This window comes from Equus caballus, chromosome 28 (genome assembly GCF_041296265.1).
Source record: "Equus caballus isolate H_3958 breed thoroughbred chromosome 28, TB-T2T, whole genome shotgun sequence".
Classification (NCBI taxonomy): Eukaryota; Metazoa; Chordata; class Mammalia; order Perissodactyla; family Equidae; genus Equus; species Equus caballus.
Window position 1 is genome coordinate 44,384,190 of NC_091711.1, and position 16,234 is coordinate 44,400,423.

Here is a 16,234-nt window from a genome sequence, read left to right on the forward strand (position 1 = left end):
AGCCCCAGCCCTACCAGTGGGAGTCTCAGAGGCAGGTCAGAGAGGCATGGCTTCGGTGATGGGCTGTTCTTAAATTTTGGAGTCAATACTCCTTTGAGAACGTGATAAAAACTAGGAATCTGTCCCCAGAAAGATGTACATGAGCCGAGGGTTCGATCACAGGCCGCCACAAACATGCACGTGCACACGCCCAATTCTGCACTCACCCAACCCCCGCCCTATGTCAAAGGGACTCTGAGACCAAGGGGCCAAGGGACCTCTCTCAGGTCATCTGCTAGAGGTGGCCAGAGGCAGATCCAGAAAGGTGGGCCTTTCCACACAAAGGGGGACGTCTCGGCACACCGGCATGGCCAGGCGCTTCCTGAGGATGCTCTGTTCTGTTTCGCCAAAGCTGAAAGATGAGACAAACATCCCCCACTGTAGATCCTATGCCCCAGACTCTGCTGCATGACACCTCTGGGCCCTTCAGTGGGGGAGGAGGCACGGAGGAAGCCTCACCTCTGACCAGGATGAAGGTGCCGTTGCCTTTCACTCTGGAGCCGGCCCAGGAGATGGAGCAGTAGTAGGTGCCAGTGGCTGATGCGTTGGGCAGCTTGAGGGTGACCCGGCACTCCTGGGTGGAGGTCTGGTTCTCTTTTCCCGGGTTGAGTTGGCAGCCAGTCCGCTTCTCAGAGCTGCTGTGGCCCTGGAGGTCCACGCGATAGTAGTGGACTCTGACGTCCTGCAGTTTGGGGGCGTACGGGTGGGTGATTCTGCAGCCGAAGGAAACAGGCTCGTTGGCCAGTGAGACCACAATGGGAGGGCCAATGTGGATCACTGACTGCCCTCCTGCAGGGGAAGGAAAAGGAGAGAGTGGGGGCTCACTCTCTGGGATGCTCCAATCCCACCTGCTTCCCCGTGAGGACCGTAGCTCACACTCGCACCTCCCGTACACGTGTGTACAGGTGTTGTCCCAAGGGCTTTACACATGACTCTGCACCTCCCAACACAGCCAAGGCAAAGTGTGGAAGAGCTCCATTTTACGCAGAGGAAGAGTCTGAGGGTCAGGGAGGTCAAGCTGCTAGCTTTCAATCTTTCAGCAAGTACCGAGTGGAGCTGCAACCCTGCCCGGGGCTGGAAGACTCCAGACTCCACGCTGCCAACCACTCTCCTTCCCAAAGGCCAAGAAGCTGCATTGGATGAAAACACAGGCCTGAGAAGATTCAAAGCCAGGGAAGGAGGAGAAGCAAAGAGGAAGGAGGCAAGAAACAAAATAAAGAAGCCCTTCCTGGCAGTGGACACACAGAGGGAGGCAGGTCTGCCTGTGGCTCACCCTGGTCTGAAGGAAGAGGTGCGCCAGGCAACGGGACGGACAAACCCTTCCCTGAATCCGAGTTCGGAGAAAAATGTCCAGCTTTATACACTATGACAAGTGACGCCCCGAGAGCAGTTCTCCGACAGCGCAGAGGTGTTCCACATGGAGCCGCCTGACCGTGATGTTCAATGACCAATGACCGTCACAAAGACAGTTCTGCAGGAGCACCCCCCCCCCCGCAACCCGCCCATCAGAGGCACCTGGGAAAACAGTTTGAAAGGCCCCAAAGCAGCAGCTTTCCCAGCTGGGCCTCCCGTCCCCCTGCAGGCTCCTGAGATGCTGGTCAGATTCTGGGCCCGGGTCAGCAGCTGCCACCTCCCCACTCCCAGACTTCAGGGCGCAAGTCCCCTCAGCTTCAATAGGCCCTGTCTACCAGCACCTTCCTTCTCCAGCAGCCGAACAACAGACAGTTCTAAATTGAGGTCGGCAGCGAGCAGCCAAGAACACGCTGGCCAGGTTGTTAATCGGGAGAAGATCATGCGCTGGAGACGCTCGGAGGGAGAGGCAAGATTTATTTTGCTGGGGACGGTGAGGCGTGCGCCTCCCGCCTGCGGTGCCGGGCTGGCATGAGGCCAGGCTGCTTTCTTCTCTGGTGTCTTCAGCTCAGTCCTGAGCTGGATCCCAAGAGGAGGTGAGGCCGGGCCCTCTGGAAGACTCCGGGACAGGGACAGAGACGGCCCTCCACACCCGTTAATCTTTTGAAGTGCTGTTCTCCCTGATATTTTGAGCTTCCTGTTGAGCAACTCAAGAGACAGCCCTTCCCCCCAAAGAACTAAAGGCTCGGGCAGTGCCAGGGCACGACTGGCGTGTCTGGATGTCACAGTGCGTCGGCTCTGTTGTGTGTCACACGTGACGATGCTCCCGTGTGGAGAACCCACTGCCCAGGCCCCGGGCCCCCCTCTAGGGGTGGAGCGGCAGGGGATTTCACGCCACACTCTGTATCTTGGGCTCTGCTGTAGAGTGGCTGTCATTGCCATTGAACTATAACAACACATTAGTTTTGTCATAAAGCCAGGAGCATTGACTCAGGGCTGAGGTTCGTCTGAGGTGTGGCAGGGGCAGGGCGGGGGTGCAGAGGCAAGGGGGAGGTTGTTGCATGCTCCCGCAGGGGCCCAGGTGGGCCACGGAGGACAAGAGGCCACAGGCGTGAGATGAACATTACTCGCCCTGCCCAGCAAGCCCATGCTGCCATCCTACCTGCACACACCGGCCACTTCCTGCTCTGCATCCACCCTGCGTCCCCTCTGCCTGGGGCTTCCACCTCCTCACCTAGCCAACTTCTACTTAGTCCCCAGACTGGGGAACTGCTGCCGACTTCTGTCCACATCCTGCCACGTGGTTCTGGCAGTGGCCTGACCCTGGGTCAGGCTAGTGCTTCCTCGTGAGGGTCAGCGGTTGGAACCCGACCAGAATCCCCAGGGAAGCAGTGGCTGTGCCAGGGCCTGCCCCAAGGCCTCTTCACCTCCTGCTCCTCCTCTCCGTGCATCTAAGAGGCCACCCCAGGCCCGGGGAGGCTGGACGTGCTGTCAGTGCTATGAGACCACCTTCCTGTTTGTCTTGGCAGGAAAACGTTCATCCAATTGTCTTAAAAATTCTCCCCACTTGAGGTATCCCTCTAGAAAATGATGGAATCTGCTAGTGCTATTAAGCCAATCTTTACAATTCTGGGGAAATCTGTAAAAACAGACGACTATTGTTCTGTGTTCTTCTGGAATTCATTATTTTAAGGTGAGAGGGTTAGGATCATGAAAACGCGTGGCCCTGGCTCTGGTCTGACACTGAGAGGAGGACCTCAGACCTTGGATGAAACTGCTATCTCCAGAGTGAAGAGACGAGGCCATCCCTGCAGATCAGAAGGACCGCCAATCTGGAGACAGCAGGCCAAACAGGGAAGAGCGGGGAGGCTGCAGCTGCAGCAAAGGCAATCTGGCCTGATGACGTAGCTAGTTGCTGCCACTGCCCCTTCTTTTTATTGGGGTGTCAGCACCCCAGAGCCTGGACCAAGCAGCCGGGCTCCCACACTCTCTCCTGGACCTGTGCCTCCAAGACACACCTTCTGGGGTGCAGACTGCTCCAGCTGGCTGCTGAGCATCTCCCAGTTAAGGCTCAGTGCTACCGACAGGTCCACAGTAATTTCCGAGTCCACGAATTCTTTCCAGCTGCCATTTGTTTGTGCCTCCAACAAACCTTTAAGGGGTACCAGCTAGGTCACAGGCCCCATCCAGGACCTGGAGGGGCTCCCTGCCCTGGCAAGGTCCACAGTCTAACAGGGAAGTCTGGCGGGCAGGGCAGGGAACCACTAATTCCGTGTGGGAAGAGGCATGCTGGTGACCTGGGGGTCTGGAGGTCATCAGTGAACTGCCAACAGGAACACACATGTCCAGTGGGGCTGAAATGGCCCAAGGACAGAGGGGGAACAAATGTATAGAAAACACACTCTGGCTGGGTGTGACACTGGCCCTCTGTCAACCAGACACCACGACAATCCCATAAGGCAACTATCATAACCCCATTTTGCAGACAAAAAAAATCAGAGGGTCTTAGAGGCCCAAAGCCATGAGTTCCTATGCGGTGGAGGTGAGATTTGGACCCCAGTTGGTCTGACTGTACTGAGGAAGAAGAGCCAGCAGGCACCCTGGGCGTTGGAGTCAGAAACCCGGCCAAGTGAGACTGTGCGGGGCTAGGAGTGTGCTTGGTGGCACCAAGCACAGGAGATATCAGTTGCTAAAGAGAGGGGTTCGTCAGACTCTGGCAGAAGTCACGGACTTTCCCAACTGGAGGCTGACAGTGGCTGCATGGCAGAGGGCAGGGGTGAGGAGGGGACCTAGATAAAACCGAGGGGCGCCCAGCCTGCCCTGCGTGTGCCTGCTTCTCACCCTAGACCCAGAGGGGCTTCAGCGGGACCCTCACAGAGCTTGAGGCTTGTCCCCTGAGTGCCACAGGATTGGCACAGTGGCTGATGTCTGTCTTGCACCCAGTGATGGCTGCATCACGCTTTGTCCCTTGTTCAGGCAAAGGGAGTGTGTCCCCAGGCGAGAAGGAGGGCAGGGCAGAGAGAGTGGGCCTGGGATCCTCTTAGATTCATGGGCTGCCAAGAGGGGCGAACGGCCCAGGGAGGAGGACTGGGGGCAACCCCGGATTCCTGGGGCTGAGGTGGGACGGAGAGCCACCGGAGCCCGGCTGGCACACCCTGGTGGGAGCTGCCGGGTGGCCCAGGAAAGTGCCCGAGGGAGTCCACTCCAGACCCTGCCAGCACCCAGATCATGGGGCCACCTGTCCGCAGCAGCTGGCCGTAGGGCTCTCTGCCCCGCCCGCTCTTCCCCCTCCCCTGCTTCCACCCAGCTGACGTGTGGCGAGGGGCCCAGAGGCGCTCACCCCGGTCTCTCACACGGAACCCAGCTGGCCGCTCTGGCGTGAATCAAGTTCAGGATTTGGGCAGTTACTTGGGGCTGGAGATTTGAAGATCTGGGCCTTGTTTGTGACTGTAAGTGACCACAGAACACTGAGTGACCGGAGCAGCCTAGACCAGCCCGCTTTCCCTCCAGGCGGTGGGGGAATCTCCCCACTCTGAGAGGTACGGGCAGCGGGAGCAACATGAAGTTCTGTAGGATAATTCTCCAGGAGGCCTGCGCCTTCTCGTGCTGGCCGGCCAGACAGGCACGGGAAGGAAAGCTCTTCAAGGAGCCTTGAGTGTTCTATTGAGTGGGTGGACGGATTGATTTGATGGGCAAAAGGGAGAGGGGCCTGGAGTGCAGGTCGGAAGAGGAAAGGAGGGGGCAGCAGGGCAGGGAGAATTTGAAGGCCGGGTCCAGGAGAAGTGTTTCTGGATGGGAGGAGTGTGAGCCTGCGTGAATGCAGATGGTGCAGCCCTGGTGGGGGAGGTCCACAGCGGGTGGGAGAGGCCAGGGAGCAGGGACAGTCAGAGACGGGATTGGGAAACAGTCACAGCATGCTGTCTGGGAGGGCCCGCTCCCGAGGGCCACCACCGGAGCCCAGCCCTGCCCCAGAGCTTGGCTGCTTACTGTGCATCTCCTGGTCCTCCTCCCGCCCCACCTCCCGCCCCACCTCCCCCCAGCTGCAAGCACGATCAGTTCCATTGGGCAGCCCAGGCCGCGACTAAGCCCCACCCACCCACCATGCCCCGCCCACCCCACCGTTAGAAGAGATTGTGTTTTCAGGGATGGCACATCCTTGACCCCTCACTTCTGTGCAGTTTCAGGGACTGCTAGGAATTCTTGGGGTGGGCCAGAAATAGGGGTAGGGGGTGCCTGGGAGAAGCCCAGTTTCTGGAGACAGGAGGCCTGGGTTTGTGTCCTGGTTCTGCTGCTCAAAGACCGTGCAACCTTAGGCAGGTGGCTTTACTTCTCTGAACCTCAGCGTCTTCCCCACTACATGGGGAGATTAACAATACTAACCTTACAGGGTCGTCACGAAATTAAATGAGGCCGGGAACACAGCGTGCCTGCCACAGGGCCAGGCTGCCTTTTCCCCAAGACAAAAACGAGGCAGGGAAGTCAGCCCATCCTGAGTCCTCCTGGGAGTCTAGAAAGGCAAATGCCAGCCTGACTCTTCCAACTGCATAAGTGACAGGCCCATGGCGCAGGGCGCACGCAGCACGGAGTGGCCTCTGGGCATGACAGGACCCCGGGGGCCAGCCCTCCTTCCCTGACCAAGCCTGTCTACCGACTTGGGTCCCATGCAGGGCTGGACACAAGGGAACGGGGGACGCCCTGGGGCACAGACCTCGGGTGTGGCCCTCGAGCGTGGCCCTCGAGCGCCCCTGACTGGTGAGCTGCGTGTGGCAGGGGCTCTGAGCTGAGAGCCCTCCCCCAGCAGCCCCCTCCTGCTCTTCCCCATCTTGCTTGTCTGTTGCCCTTGTTGGGAAAGACTTTGTCTACCACCCTGATTCCTTCCTTTTCCAGTTCTTCTTTTGAATCTGTGGCCGCTTGAACTGTGGGTTTGAGAGCTGGTTGGAGGTACCCTACTCCCACTCCTGGCCTGGGGACCCCGTGCTGAGTCCCTGTGGGGAGAGATTTGCAATCAAGGAACTTGACTGGGTGTGTGGAGGGGTGCTCACCCCATCTGACCTCCCCACCTCAGCTCAACACCCCACTTCCACCTCGACAGCTCCGGAATCCAGCTTCCTCCCCTCCCCAGCTAGGGCCCGCCTGGCGCTGCCCTGGGGGAGCCACAGCCATCCTGCTGTGCCCTCCCTGGCCCCGCTGGGCACCCCACCAGAGGAGGAGACCCAAGAAGGAGTCTGAAATCAATTTACAGGGTCAAGACAAGCAGTTAAAAAAAACAGAACATGGAGCATTTCATGAGTAGTAAGGGCATGTTCGTGACTTGGATTCAATTATATTCATACAACTGAGTTCAGACAGGGTCGCGCTATAATGTGCATCCCTTAACTTTGGGCCACCGTTAAAAAACAATTGATAGCCCCTGGCCTAGATGACCCAGTCCACGCTCCAGGCCCTCGCAGACCAGCTCAGTTGCCCTCAGCCCTCGGCTCACCCCCCACCAGCGCCAGGCCTACCTCGAACCTTTGTTGGTGCTATTCCCACTGCTAGGAATGCCCTGCTGTTCCCTGCCTCTCCCCAGGCTGTGGGGTCACCCTCTCGGTCTGCAGGACTTGCTCACCTCCTCCCTGAGCCCCTCCTGGGGGCGCGGCCCTGCCTGCCCAGAGCAGACTCTCAGGCATCACTGTGAGGCCACGTGATGATAAGAGCTGACCTCCCTGGGCACGCTCCCCTTTTCACAGATGAGAAAAATGAGGTTCAGGGAAGGGAAGAGCTTGCCCCAGCAGTGCAGTCGTCAGTGGCAGAGATGGGATTTTAAGCTGGGTCTCCTTGGGTCCTTAACCCCACACTCTTAGCCACTGCTCTACCCTATAGTTTAAAAATCTCAAAGGAAGCAAAAGAAAAAACTCCAATGAAAGAACTGCACTCTTTTAAAGGGAGGGAAAAATTCAGAGGCCATTCCCCAAATATGGGTCAGCTAACAGCATGTAGGGTCTGGGGCAATGGTACTCAGTCCTGACCCTGTAGCATTAGGGGGTCGCCCATCTCAAGCAGAGCTCGTGGCTCCCAGAGCAGAAGCAAGGGGCCCCAGGAGCCCTCTACAGACCACCTTGTGGCCAGGCCAGCCAAGTGTCCAAAGAGGGCTGGCCAGCGTCCATCCCTCCCTCACTGCTGCGATGACATCCCCTCACCCCCAGAGTCTGGCACCTGCCCCATCTCTCTCCACTCTCTCCAGCTGCCCTGGCTTCCTCGATGCTCCTCTCCTACCGATTCCTGGGCTGGGCCTGGGCCGCAGCTCCCCCTCTGCTAGGAACTCAATCCCTCCTATGCTCTGAGCATCAGCATCATCAGCCAAGGGCATGAGAGCCCAGACGTGCTGATCAAAGGTATCCATTCTGACTTAGGTCGATTTTAAAGGAAAACACTTTGATGCCCCAGCTACAGAAGAAAGCGGTTCCCACGGTCTTTATTTTTGGCATAGAGTTTTGCCCTCCAGTTTAATTCTGGCATCTCTCAGAGCTGTGCCTTTTTTCAAGGCCTGTCTGAGGGGCTGCTGGGATGACACAGGTGCAGGGCTGCTGGTTTTAGCACAGGGCTCTGGCCACTGCCTGAGCATGAGTGCCAGGATGCTGCAGAAAACAGGTGGGTCCTTCAGGACACACACCTCAAATGGCACAGGGCCCGGCGGCTGACTGGGGAGAAGCGCAGAGCAGGCATTGGAAGACAGCCTTTGAATGGATGTGTATTATGGAGGTTTTAATGCTGATGCCCTCTGAACGGAGGCATCATACTGGCTGTCACATCTTTCAACACCTCCAAATTACAAAGATGCACACGGATGTGGCTTACCTCGGGGGCTGTTTCTACAGCCAGCCTGTGTCCTGTTCTCACGCCTCCAGACTCTGGACCCTGGGTGCACAGCGAGCATGCGGGGACACAGACCAAGTGCAAAATGTCTAGTGTTTGGTCCCAGAAATGTATAAACTTCACGGGTGTTAACTAGTACTTCACAGCGGACACCTCCCTTTCGGCCCGTTTTCAAAGGCAAGTTGCTCCAAGCTTGGACTTGTTTGAGGGTGTGGCCTGGGGTACCAGGCGACTCGGTTTCTCCCTTTACACCCCACACTACCCTCAAAGAAGGGTGTCAGGTGGAGTGGAGGGTGGCAATAGGGACCAAGAGGTGGGGTGGGGGTCCTGCTCCTAGTCTCTGAATGGGGGCAGGAGAACTGGAGTGAGGGGGATAGATCCTACCAGGGTACCCCCAGAGTGTGTGCCCACGTGAAGTCCCGCCAGGGAGGGCCAGGCTCACCACTGGGAAGGGAGACTGGGAAGTGATGAGATAAAGGGGAGTCTCGGGGCTGCAGAAACCCAAAGGAGGGGACCCCACCCAGCTGGAGAGGGCGAGGGCTCCCCAGAGAGGTGACCCTTAGACTGGGCCCTGCTACTTTTGTAAATTATAATTCTTCAGGTCCCCCCCCATCATAAAAGTGAAACATGCTCACTATAGAAATTCTAGAAATCACAGCAAAGGATCGAGAAGAACATGGAACTTGTCTGCAGGTCTGCCACCCTGGCGTCACAGCTGTGAACGATTTGATCTTTCTTCCCCGTCTCTCACTGAGCTGAACTTTGAAGGAAGAGTAGGAGGCAGAGGAGGGGGAGGGGCACAGAGAGGGGGTTTTAAGCATGAGAAAGCTCCTGGGTGGAGCTGCTAACAGGGCACTGAGTTGGAGAACTCCAGAGCTCTGGTGGAGTTGAAAGAAAGGGTTTGGGGGGTGGGGGGAGTCGTCCTGGAAACCTGGGGGAGCTTCTGGGGGCTTCTAAATTGGGAAGTGACATGATCATATTTCTCGTTAGAAAGATGACAAGAGAAATACTATTGAGTTCCAAACAGCCTTCCTTGGCCCCTAAAACCTCACATTTATGACTCATTCTGTGGGATTCAGTGTGTCCCCCCGCCCGCCCCCAGCCTCCTTTTAAAATACTACTGCTTCTGGTTGTCAACACCCTAACTCCTTCCTGTAGATGCCTTCGCCCAATCACTTTCATCCCGACTTTTCTTAAATCTCTACCTTCCCAAAGACCCTGTATGTACCCTCCAGACACAAAATCCCCCAGTTGCCCTCCGTCCTCCCCGTCCTCTCCTTCTGCATCCTGCAATCTGCCAGCCCCGTCCCTCCCTCCCAGCCGCCGCCTCCCCTCCCATCTCACGCAGGAGCAGGTCAACAGAGACCCTGGTGGCTCAGCTGTGGCTCCTGCTGGTTCTAGCCGTGACCCTGACCCTGCAGACAGCTCCCTCTTTGACCTTCTCCCTCCCCCCAGGGTCCTCCCAGCCTGTACCTTTGCCCTTTGCCCTTCGCCCTTTGCCCTTTTTCTGGCTTTTCTTATATAGCCCACCTCTTAAGTTTCTATCCTTGTTCCCTGGCTCTGTCCACACCCTCACTTGCCCCAGGTGAGCTCAGTCACCCCCCTCATACCTCTGAGCTCCATAGCTCAGAACCCCAGGTGACTACCTGGGGGGTAGGGCCTGGTCCTTGGGTTTGTCAGGGCCTGGGAGAGTGGGTCAGAAAGGACACTGCAGGGAAAGAAGCAGTTTGACCTTGACCAACAGTTTGGAGTCACCAGGTGGGCAAAAAAGAGGACATCTTCCAGGCCAACACCAGGAGCAAAGGCTCATGGGAGGTGGTCAAAGAGCAGGGTGGGGGCTGGCCCAGTGGCATAGTGGTTAAGTTGGGATCCTGGGTGCAGACCTAGCACTGCTCATCAAGCCATGGTGTGGTGGTGTCCCACACAAAATAGAGGAAGACTGGCACAGATGTTAGCTCAGGGCATATCTTCCTCACCAAAAAAAAAAAAGAAAAAAGTGTGGTATGAGAGAAGTGGGCAGGAGCCTGGCCGGGGGCAGGGCCTAGAGGGTCTTATCTAAATGCATTTCGGGGCAGTGCGGCTGTCTGCAGCCATGCTCCAAGGACACATGGTAATCATCCTTATACATATAGGTTGACTCCTGGTCCCCTAGCTCCTTAGGACAAGGTCCGAGAAGGGGAATTGCTGATTCAAAGAAGATGCATATTTTAAATCTTGATATGTGTTGCCAAGTGGCCCTGAGAAATGTGACCTGGACCCTATGACCAGCACTGTAGGCACCTCCCGTGCCTGCATGCTGACCGGCTGCCTGATGGGAGGCTGCGTGATGGAAGGCTGCCCCTGCCCTTGGGCTTGGGCTGCGCTCACTCTGGGGCCCCTCCCCTGTCCCTTGCGGCAAGCAGAGTTCTGGCCCTGAGCCTCAAAGGAGCCCCAGCTCCAGCCCTCCCCTCTCTCCCCCACAGCCCACGCAGTCCTGGTGTGGGAAGGGAGCAGACACCTGCCAGGCCCACCACACCACCTTGTCCCCATAATCGAGGCCTCACGGTCCCTCCCCGAGGGGTCCCAGGTGCCAAGCCCTGGGGCCATTGGTGGTCCTGGACGTGCCTTCCTGTCGCCACTGGCAAGAGGCCTGATCGGGGGGTGCTGAGCACCATGACAGGGAAGTAGGGGTTCAGAGAGGTCAGGAGGCTTGGCCAAAGTCTCCTGGGACTCAAACTCAGGCAGTCAAACTGTCCTTGCCAGGGGGCCAGGAACTCCGCCTGCCAGTTTCACCTTACTCCCTCCCCGTCCACCCCTCCAGGCTCCCCCTGAATTACCCTCTTCCCTTCCTCTGGCTCCAGCCCCCACCCCAGTGCCTGACACCTGCACTCCCACCATGGCGAGGCCATGCCCAGACCCACAGTGAGCAAGGAAGCAGGTGGAGCGCCAGAGGGAGCAGGTGGAGCGCCAGAGGGAGCAGGTGGAGGGCCAGAGGGAGCAGGTAGATGGCCAGAGGGAACAGGTGAAGGGCCAGATCCTGTTTCCGGGTCCACATTTACCCAGCACTCCCTCGTCCATTCTCTCACTCATGAGACATGAGGGTCTTGTTACTCCACCTGCACCAGAGGAACCCAAGGCTCAGGGAGGACGAGAGGTCCATGCCTGCCCCACCTCATCAAGACCACCCCCTGGGCCTCAGGTGCCTCTCCTGGTGGCATAACGTCTCTACCTGCTCAGAGCGCCCTCTGGGATTGTCTGTGGCTGAGGAATTCGTCCTGCTATTGTTAGCATTTTCTGGGCATGCCCAGGTGCCGGGCACCGTGCTGGGAGTCAAGGATTCAAAGCCAAGTGAGTCCGAACATTTCCTGCCCTCTCGACGCTCACAGTCCACACAGGCAGGCAGACAGCACCGAGAGAAGCGGCCTGAATGGGAACATGGCCCCTGGAGGCACCAAGCACACGTGTGTCTGGAGACACACACGAGTGTGCAAAGCCCCAGACCAGAAGCTCCTGAAACACTGACCATAACGATGTAAATCGCAGTATGTTCATTCAATGGGCCCTCAACAGCAGGGGTTTACAAACGTGTTCTCTAAAGGGCCAGATAGTAAATATTTTACACTGTGCTGGCCATATGGTCTCTGTCACAGCTACTCCGCTCCGCCGTTGGAGGGTGACAGCAATCATAGATGATCTATGAACGCATAACCATGGCTCTGTTCCAATAAAACTTTACTTATGGACGTGGAAATGTGAATATTGTATAAATTTCACATGTCGTGAAATATTCTTCTTTTGATTTTTTCCCCCACCCATTAAAAAATATAAACACCATTCATAACTCGCAGGTCCTACGAAATGGCAGTGGGCTGGATTCAGACCAAGGGCCGCGGGGAGCAACCCCTGCTCTTTAGCAATGAAAATAAACAAACTTCAGCCACATCGTCAACTGGAGACATCTTAAAAAAATATCACATTGAGCGAAAGAAGCAGGTCATGAAAGGATAGACGCAGTATCATTCTGATTATACAGAGTTCAAAAACAAGCAAGAGTCCTCTGTATCATTTAGGGATGCGCACCAAAGGATAAAACTATAAAGAACAGCCGGGAGGCCACTGCCCTGGAAGTCAGGATGGTGGTACCTCTTGGCGGGGGAGGGGGGCGTCTGGGGGTAGGGGCCCAGGGGCTCTGGGCACTGGAATGTTCTCTCTCTTGACCTGGGTGGTAGTCACGCAGGACCTTGTCTTGTAATATTTATTGCACTTTTCTGTGCCTGTATTATATTTCACAAGTTAAAAAGGGAAAGCAATGACAATAGGACCTATTGGAACAGCGTCTGTACCCCTACCTGACAGGCATTTATAATCCACCTGGAATTGTATCCCAGTGGGAATCATATCCCGCGGCTCTGCTGAGAGCCGGTCCTCTCATCAAACGGAACCGCCCTCCCTGCGCTCTGCCTTCTGGCCTCCCAGCCTTTATTCCTGCTGTGCCTGCCACCCACCCACCTGCTCCGTCTCCTCCCCATCCCGGCTGGGCCCCGCTCCGTCAGCCCCTCCAACACTCCCCCTGCCCCACCTCCAGCAGGGAGGTGCTTCTCCTCCGCCTGCCACAGAAGCTCTTTATTGGGATTAGACGAAGATGAAAAGCAGAGGCCAGTGCTGACAGCGGCCGGAGCTGCAGGAAGGGAAGCAGGAGGCCCCTGAACATCTTTTGGATGACAAAGAGAGTGGTGGCACCTGAGTCCAGAGCACATGGGGGAGGGGAGGCAAACCGGCATCCGTGACTCCACCTCAGGCTGTGTTCTCCAGGTGGCTCTCACAGTTTCCAACAGGCTGAGAGTGGGGGCTGTGGCTTGTTCACCTCCAGGTCCCCCCAGTGCCTAGAACTGGTCCTTCTCAATGGATATTTAAGAAATAAATACAGCCCAAGAGCTCTGGAAAAGCCAGGAAGAAAAAGGGGACTGATGATTGTTAAAGACCCCGAGGCTCAGAAAGGTTAAGTGACTTGCCTGAGGTCACACAGTAGTCAACATAAAAAGGCATTGCACCTGGTCTGTCTGGTCCGAAGCCCTTGGAGGTCACTGAGGCCCGGTGGAAGCAGGGCTAGAGCAGGCGTCCAGCTGCTCTCAGGAAAGCTGAGCCTCAGGCTCAGAGGAGTCACCTCCGGGGGAGAGTAGTTGCCCATGAGACCACAAGTGGCTGCTGGACCCTTTGAGGAAAGGAGAATTTGCAGAGGGCTCAAGAGACCAGAGGCGAGCAGGCCTGAGTCCCAGCTCACAACAGGAGAAGGATGGGGAGCAGGAGAGGTCCTGAGACGCTGGGCGCTGGAGACCACTGGAAAGGCGGAGCCGCCCCGAGGAGCCCGTGGGCTCCCCAAGATGTCGAGGCAGCCAAGCGAATCTCACAGCTCAGATTCAAACTCTGGCTGAAAGCCCCGGGCCTGCATTCAACCCTGCATCACGCCGGGGTTCAGGCAAACGGCGCATTGACCCTGGGCTCGGAGCCCCCTGTGGACTCAGTGGAGGGGACCGGCTGGGCCATGGTGCTCCATCTTGGCAGTTCATGGAGCTGGTTGCCCAGGCGGATGGGTGAAGTCAGGGGAGGTTGGGGGATGTGGGAGAGGCCAGATTCCTTCCATCAAACCCTGGAAGCTCAGAGACAGGAGGGTGGGGGAGGGGCGGGGAGCCGGGCGCCGCAGGGGCAGGACCAGGACCAGGAGCACTGGGGTGCTGCGTGCTGCTCCAAGAGGTTCTAGGAGACCGCGAGGGTGTTTTCCTCTCTTGTGAAAGAGCAGTTTCTCTTTTGTACGACGTTTGCTGCAACACTGGGGAAAATTTGCGGTTTGTTTGTAGTGAAGACGGTTACAAAGCGTTTTTCAAAGCAGCACCCCAAAAAGTCTCCCCTGCTAGGTTACTGGAATGTGCCGGGTCCCTTTTGGGGAGAAGCGACCACACAAAAAGAAATGAAGGGAATTAAGGGGGAATTAAGCTAAAAGTGACTAAGTGAGAGTTCAAACGCATTGTCACCAACAAGCTGCATTTCCTCGGGCCATCTTTGCACCCAGCCATGGGGGGGCAGGTAGGAGGGGGCTTGAAGTGAGCCAGATTAAAGGACTGAAGGAGATGATGTGGCAAAGGGCCTGGCCCCCCAGGCCTGTGGTAAGGACCCCAAAGTCTGCTCTTGCCTCCCAGGGCCAGGGGGTGGAGGAGGGGGGAGAGGAAATTTTTCTGTGAAGAATGTTCTTTACAAAGAAACGCAAGAGCAGCCCCAGACCCACTGCCAAAGGTCCTGGCTCCAGGCTTAGGCTGACTCTTAGGCTGACTTGGCTCTGAACCTGACCTCTACTCACCCTCTGGGCCTTGGGCAAGCCACCTGGCCTCCCTGTTCTTAAACGATGCCAGTGGGGACAGCACCCAAGGGTGCCTCGAGGGGGGCTGAGTGTGGTAAGTGCCTGAAGCAGCTAATTCATGATCATAAGAATAGCTGTTATTGGTCATGGTACAAAGGAAAGGCAGAGGATGAAGCAGAAGGTGGGCAGCTCCTGGAAGCCCCGTTGAAGTCTAACAGGAAGCAAAGGGCCTGGCCTGCACAGCAGGGCGGGGCCTCCTGGGAAAACAGGAGCGCCAGACCCGCTTGGGAGAGCCAGAGCGGAGGGAGCCCTGTGTGGGCAGCCCTGGCGAGAGTCACTCCTGGGGATTCCACGGCCTGGACGAACTTACCCCAAGGCCACCCACCCCAGGGTCTGGCTTGGATGGAGGCCACCCCGCTTCTGAGGGGCCTGGGACCAGGGAAGGAGAACAGCGTGGGCCCCCACGAAGGCCTGGCTCCCCTCGTAAAACAATGATGTGACCTCTGGCTGCATTTCAGGAAGTGGGAGGTGCGACCCTTTCTGGGAACAGTGACAATTTTGTGCCCCGGGCAGAGCGCTTCCGGTGGCCCCAGCTGGCCTCCCTTGCTCTCCTGGGCTACCACGGGGGAGAGGGGCTCAGCTGCTTGGCGCGTTCAGTTCAATGCAGCCGCTCCCCCCCGAAAAGCCCTTGAGGGTGAGCTGTTCCTCCTCACTGACCCTCGCCCGACCCTGCAGCCCCCTGGCCGCGACAACACCCCTCCCCCCCGCCCCCACCTTGTTCCAGGGCCAGGAGGTCAGGCCGCCTGGCAGCGAGGCTGCTAACCCGCTGCCGGGGGAGCGCTGCCCCGGCCCCTTCAAACGCCACCTTGGCGAGGCGTTAGCTAAACATCCCCCGGTGCCTGAAGGCTCCCCTGTGAAGGCGGCGATGTTCAAACGCAGCCAGCAAATCCCCCGAGACAGCCGGGAATTAGCCGCCCGGGCGGCGGATGAAAGGCGCTCTGATGCGCAGAGCCGAGCGCGCGGAGCCGGAGCCCGCGGCCCCCGTACCTGCGAGCGGCAGCGTCCAGGGCAGCAGGAGCAGACCCAGGAGCCCGGGGCCCCGCCGCCGCGCCGGCCGCCTCTCCATCGGGGCCTCTTGCTCGGTGTCCCTCCTTCCTCTTTTGTTTACAGGAGAGGACAGCGTGCTGGCAGCCACAGTTCCCCTTCTCGTCCCCACCAAGCTCCTCCCTGGCCGCCGGTCGGCTTCCTCAGAGCCTGGACTTCCACAGGAGGAGCTGAACAGCCCCAGGGCAGGCGGTGCCAGGTGAGGGACCTGGGGCTCACCCTCGTCCCAGTCCACCCAGTGCAGTGGGCTTCTCCCCTCCTCCGCCCTGTCCCACCCAGATGGTGACAGAAGGAGCACAGGATTTGCACAAGTAACTCCAGGGCTTGGTTTAGCTGCTCACGTCTGAAACTCTCAAAACGACTCTGTCCACACAAACCTCCCCTTGGAAACAGTCCAGGAGCTCCTGATAATATGCTCATCAGAGAACAGGGTTTGGGGTCGTGGTGGAAGTGGTCAGGAGAAGGGAGGAGGGGCAGGTGCTGATGGAAAAGGGGCGGGCAGTTAGGGGGAGGGTGGGAGCCACAGGCTCCAGCCCTGCTGGGTGCCCACCGCCT

At 57.7% G+C, this 16,234-nt stretch overlaps 1 protein-coding gene across 1 annotated transcript in view; it reads right to left on the reverse strand.

Annotated features, from left to right (window-relative positions):
• The window catches only part of NFAM1 (NFAT activating protein with ITAM motif 1), a 34,231-nt gene extending 18,207 nt beyond the window's left edge, over positions 1–16,024 (reverse strand). The window contains exons 1-2 of the mRNA XM_001503005.7: positions 15,623–16,024; positions 499–828 (exon numbers count right to left, since the gene is read on the reverse strand). Of these exons, the coding sequence (XP_001503055.3) occupies positions 499–828; positions 15,623–15,701 (409 nt within the window). The 5' untranslated portion in view covers positions 15,702–16,024. The remainder of the gene's footprint in view (positions 1–498; positions 829–15,622) is intronic.
• Positions 16,025–16,234: the final 210 nt, after the last annotated feature.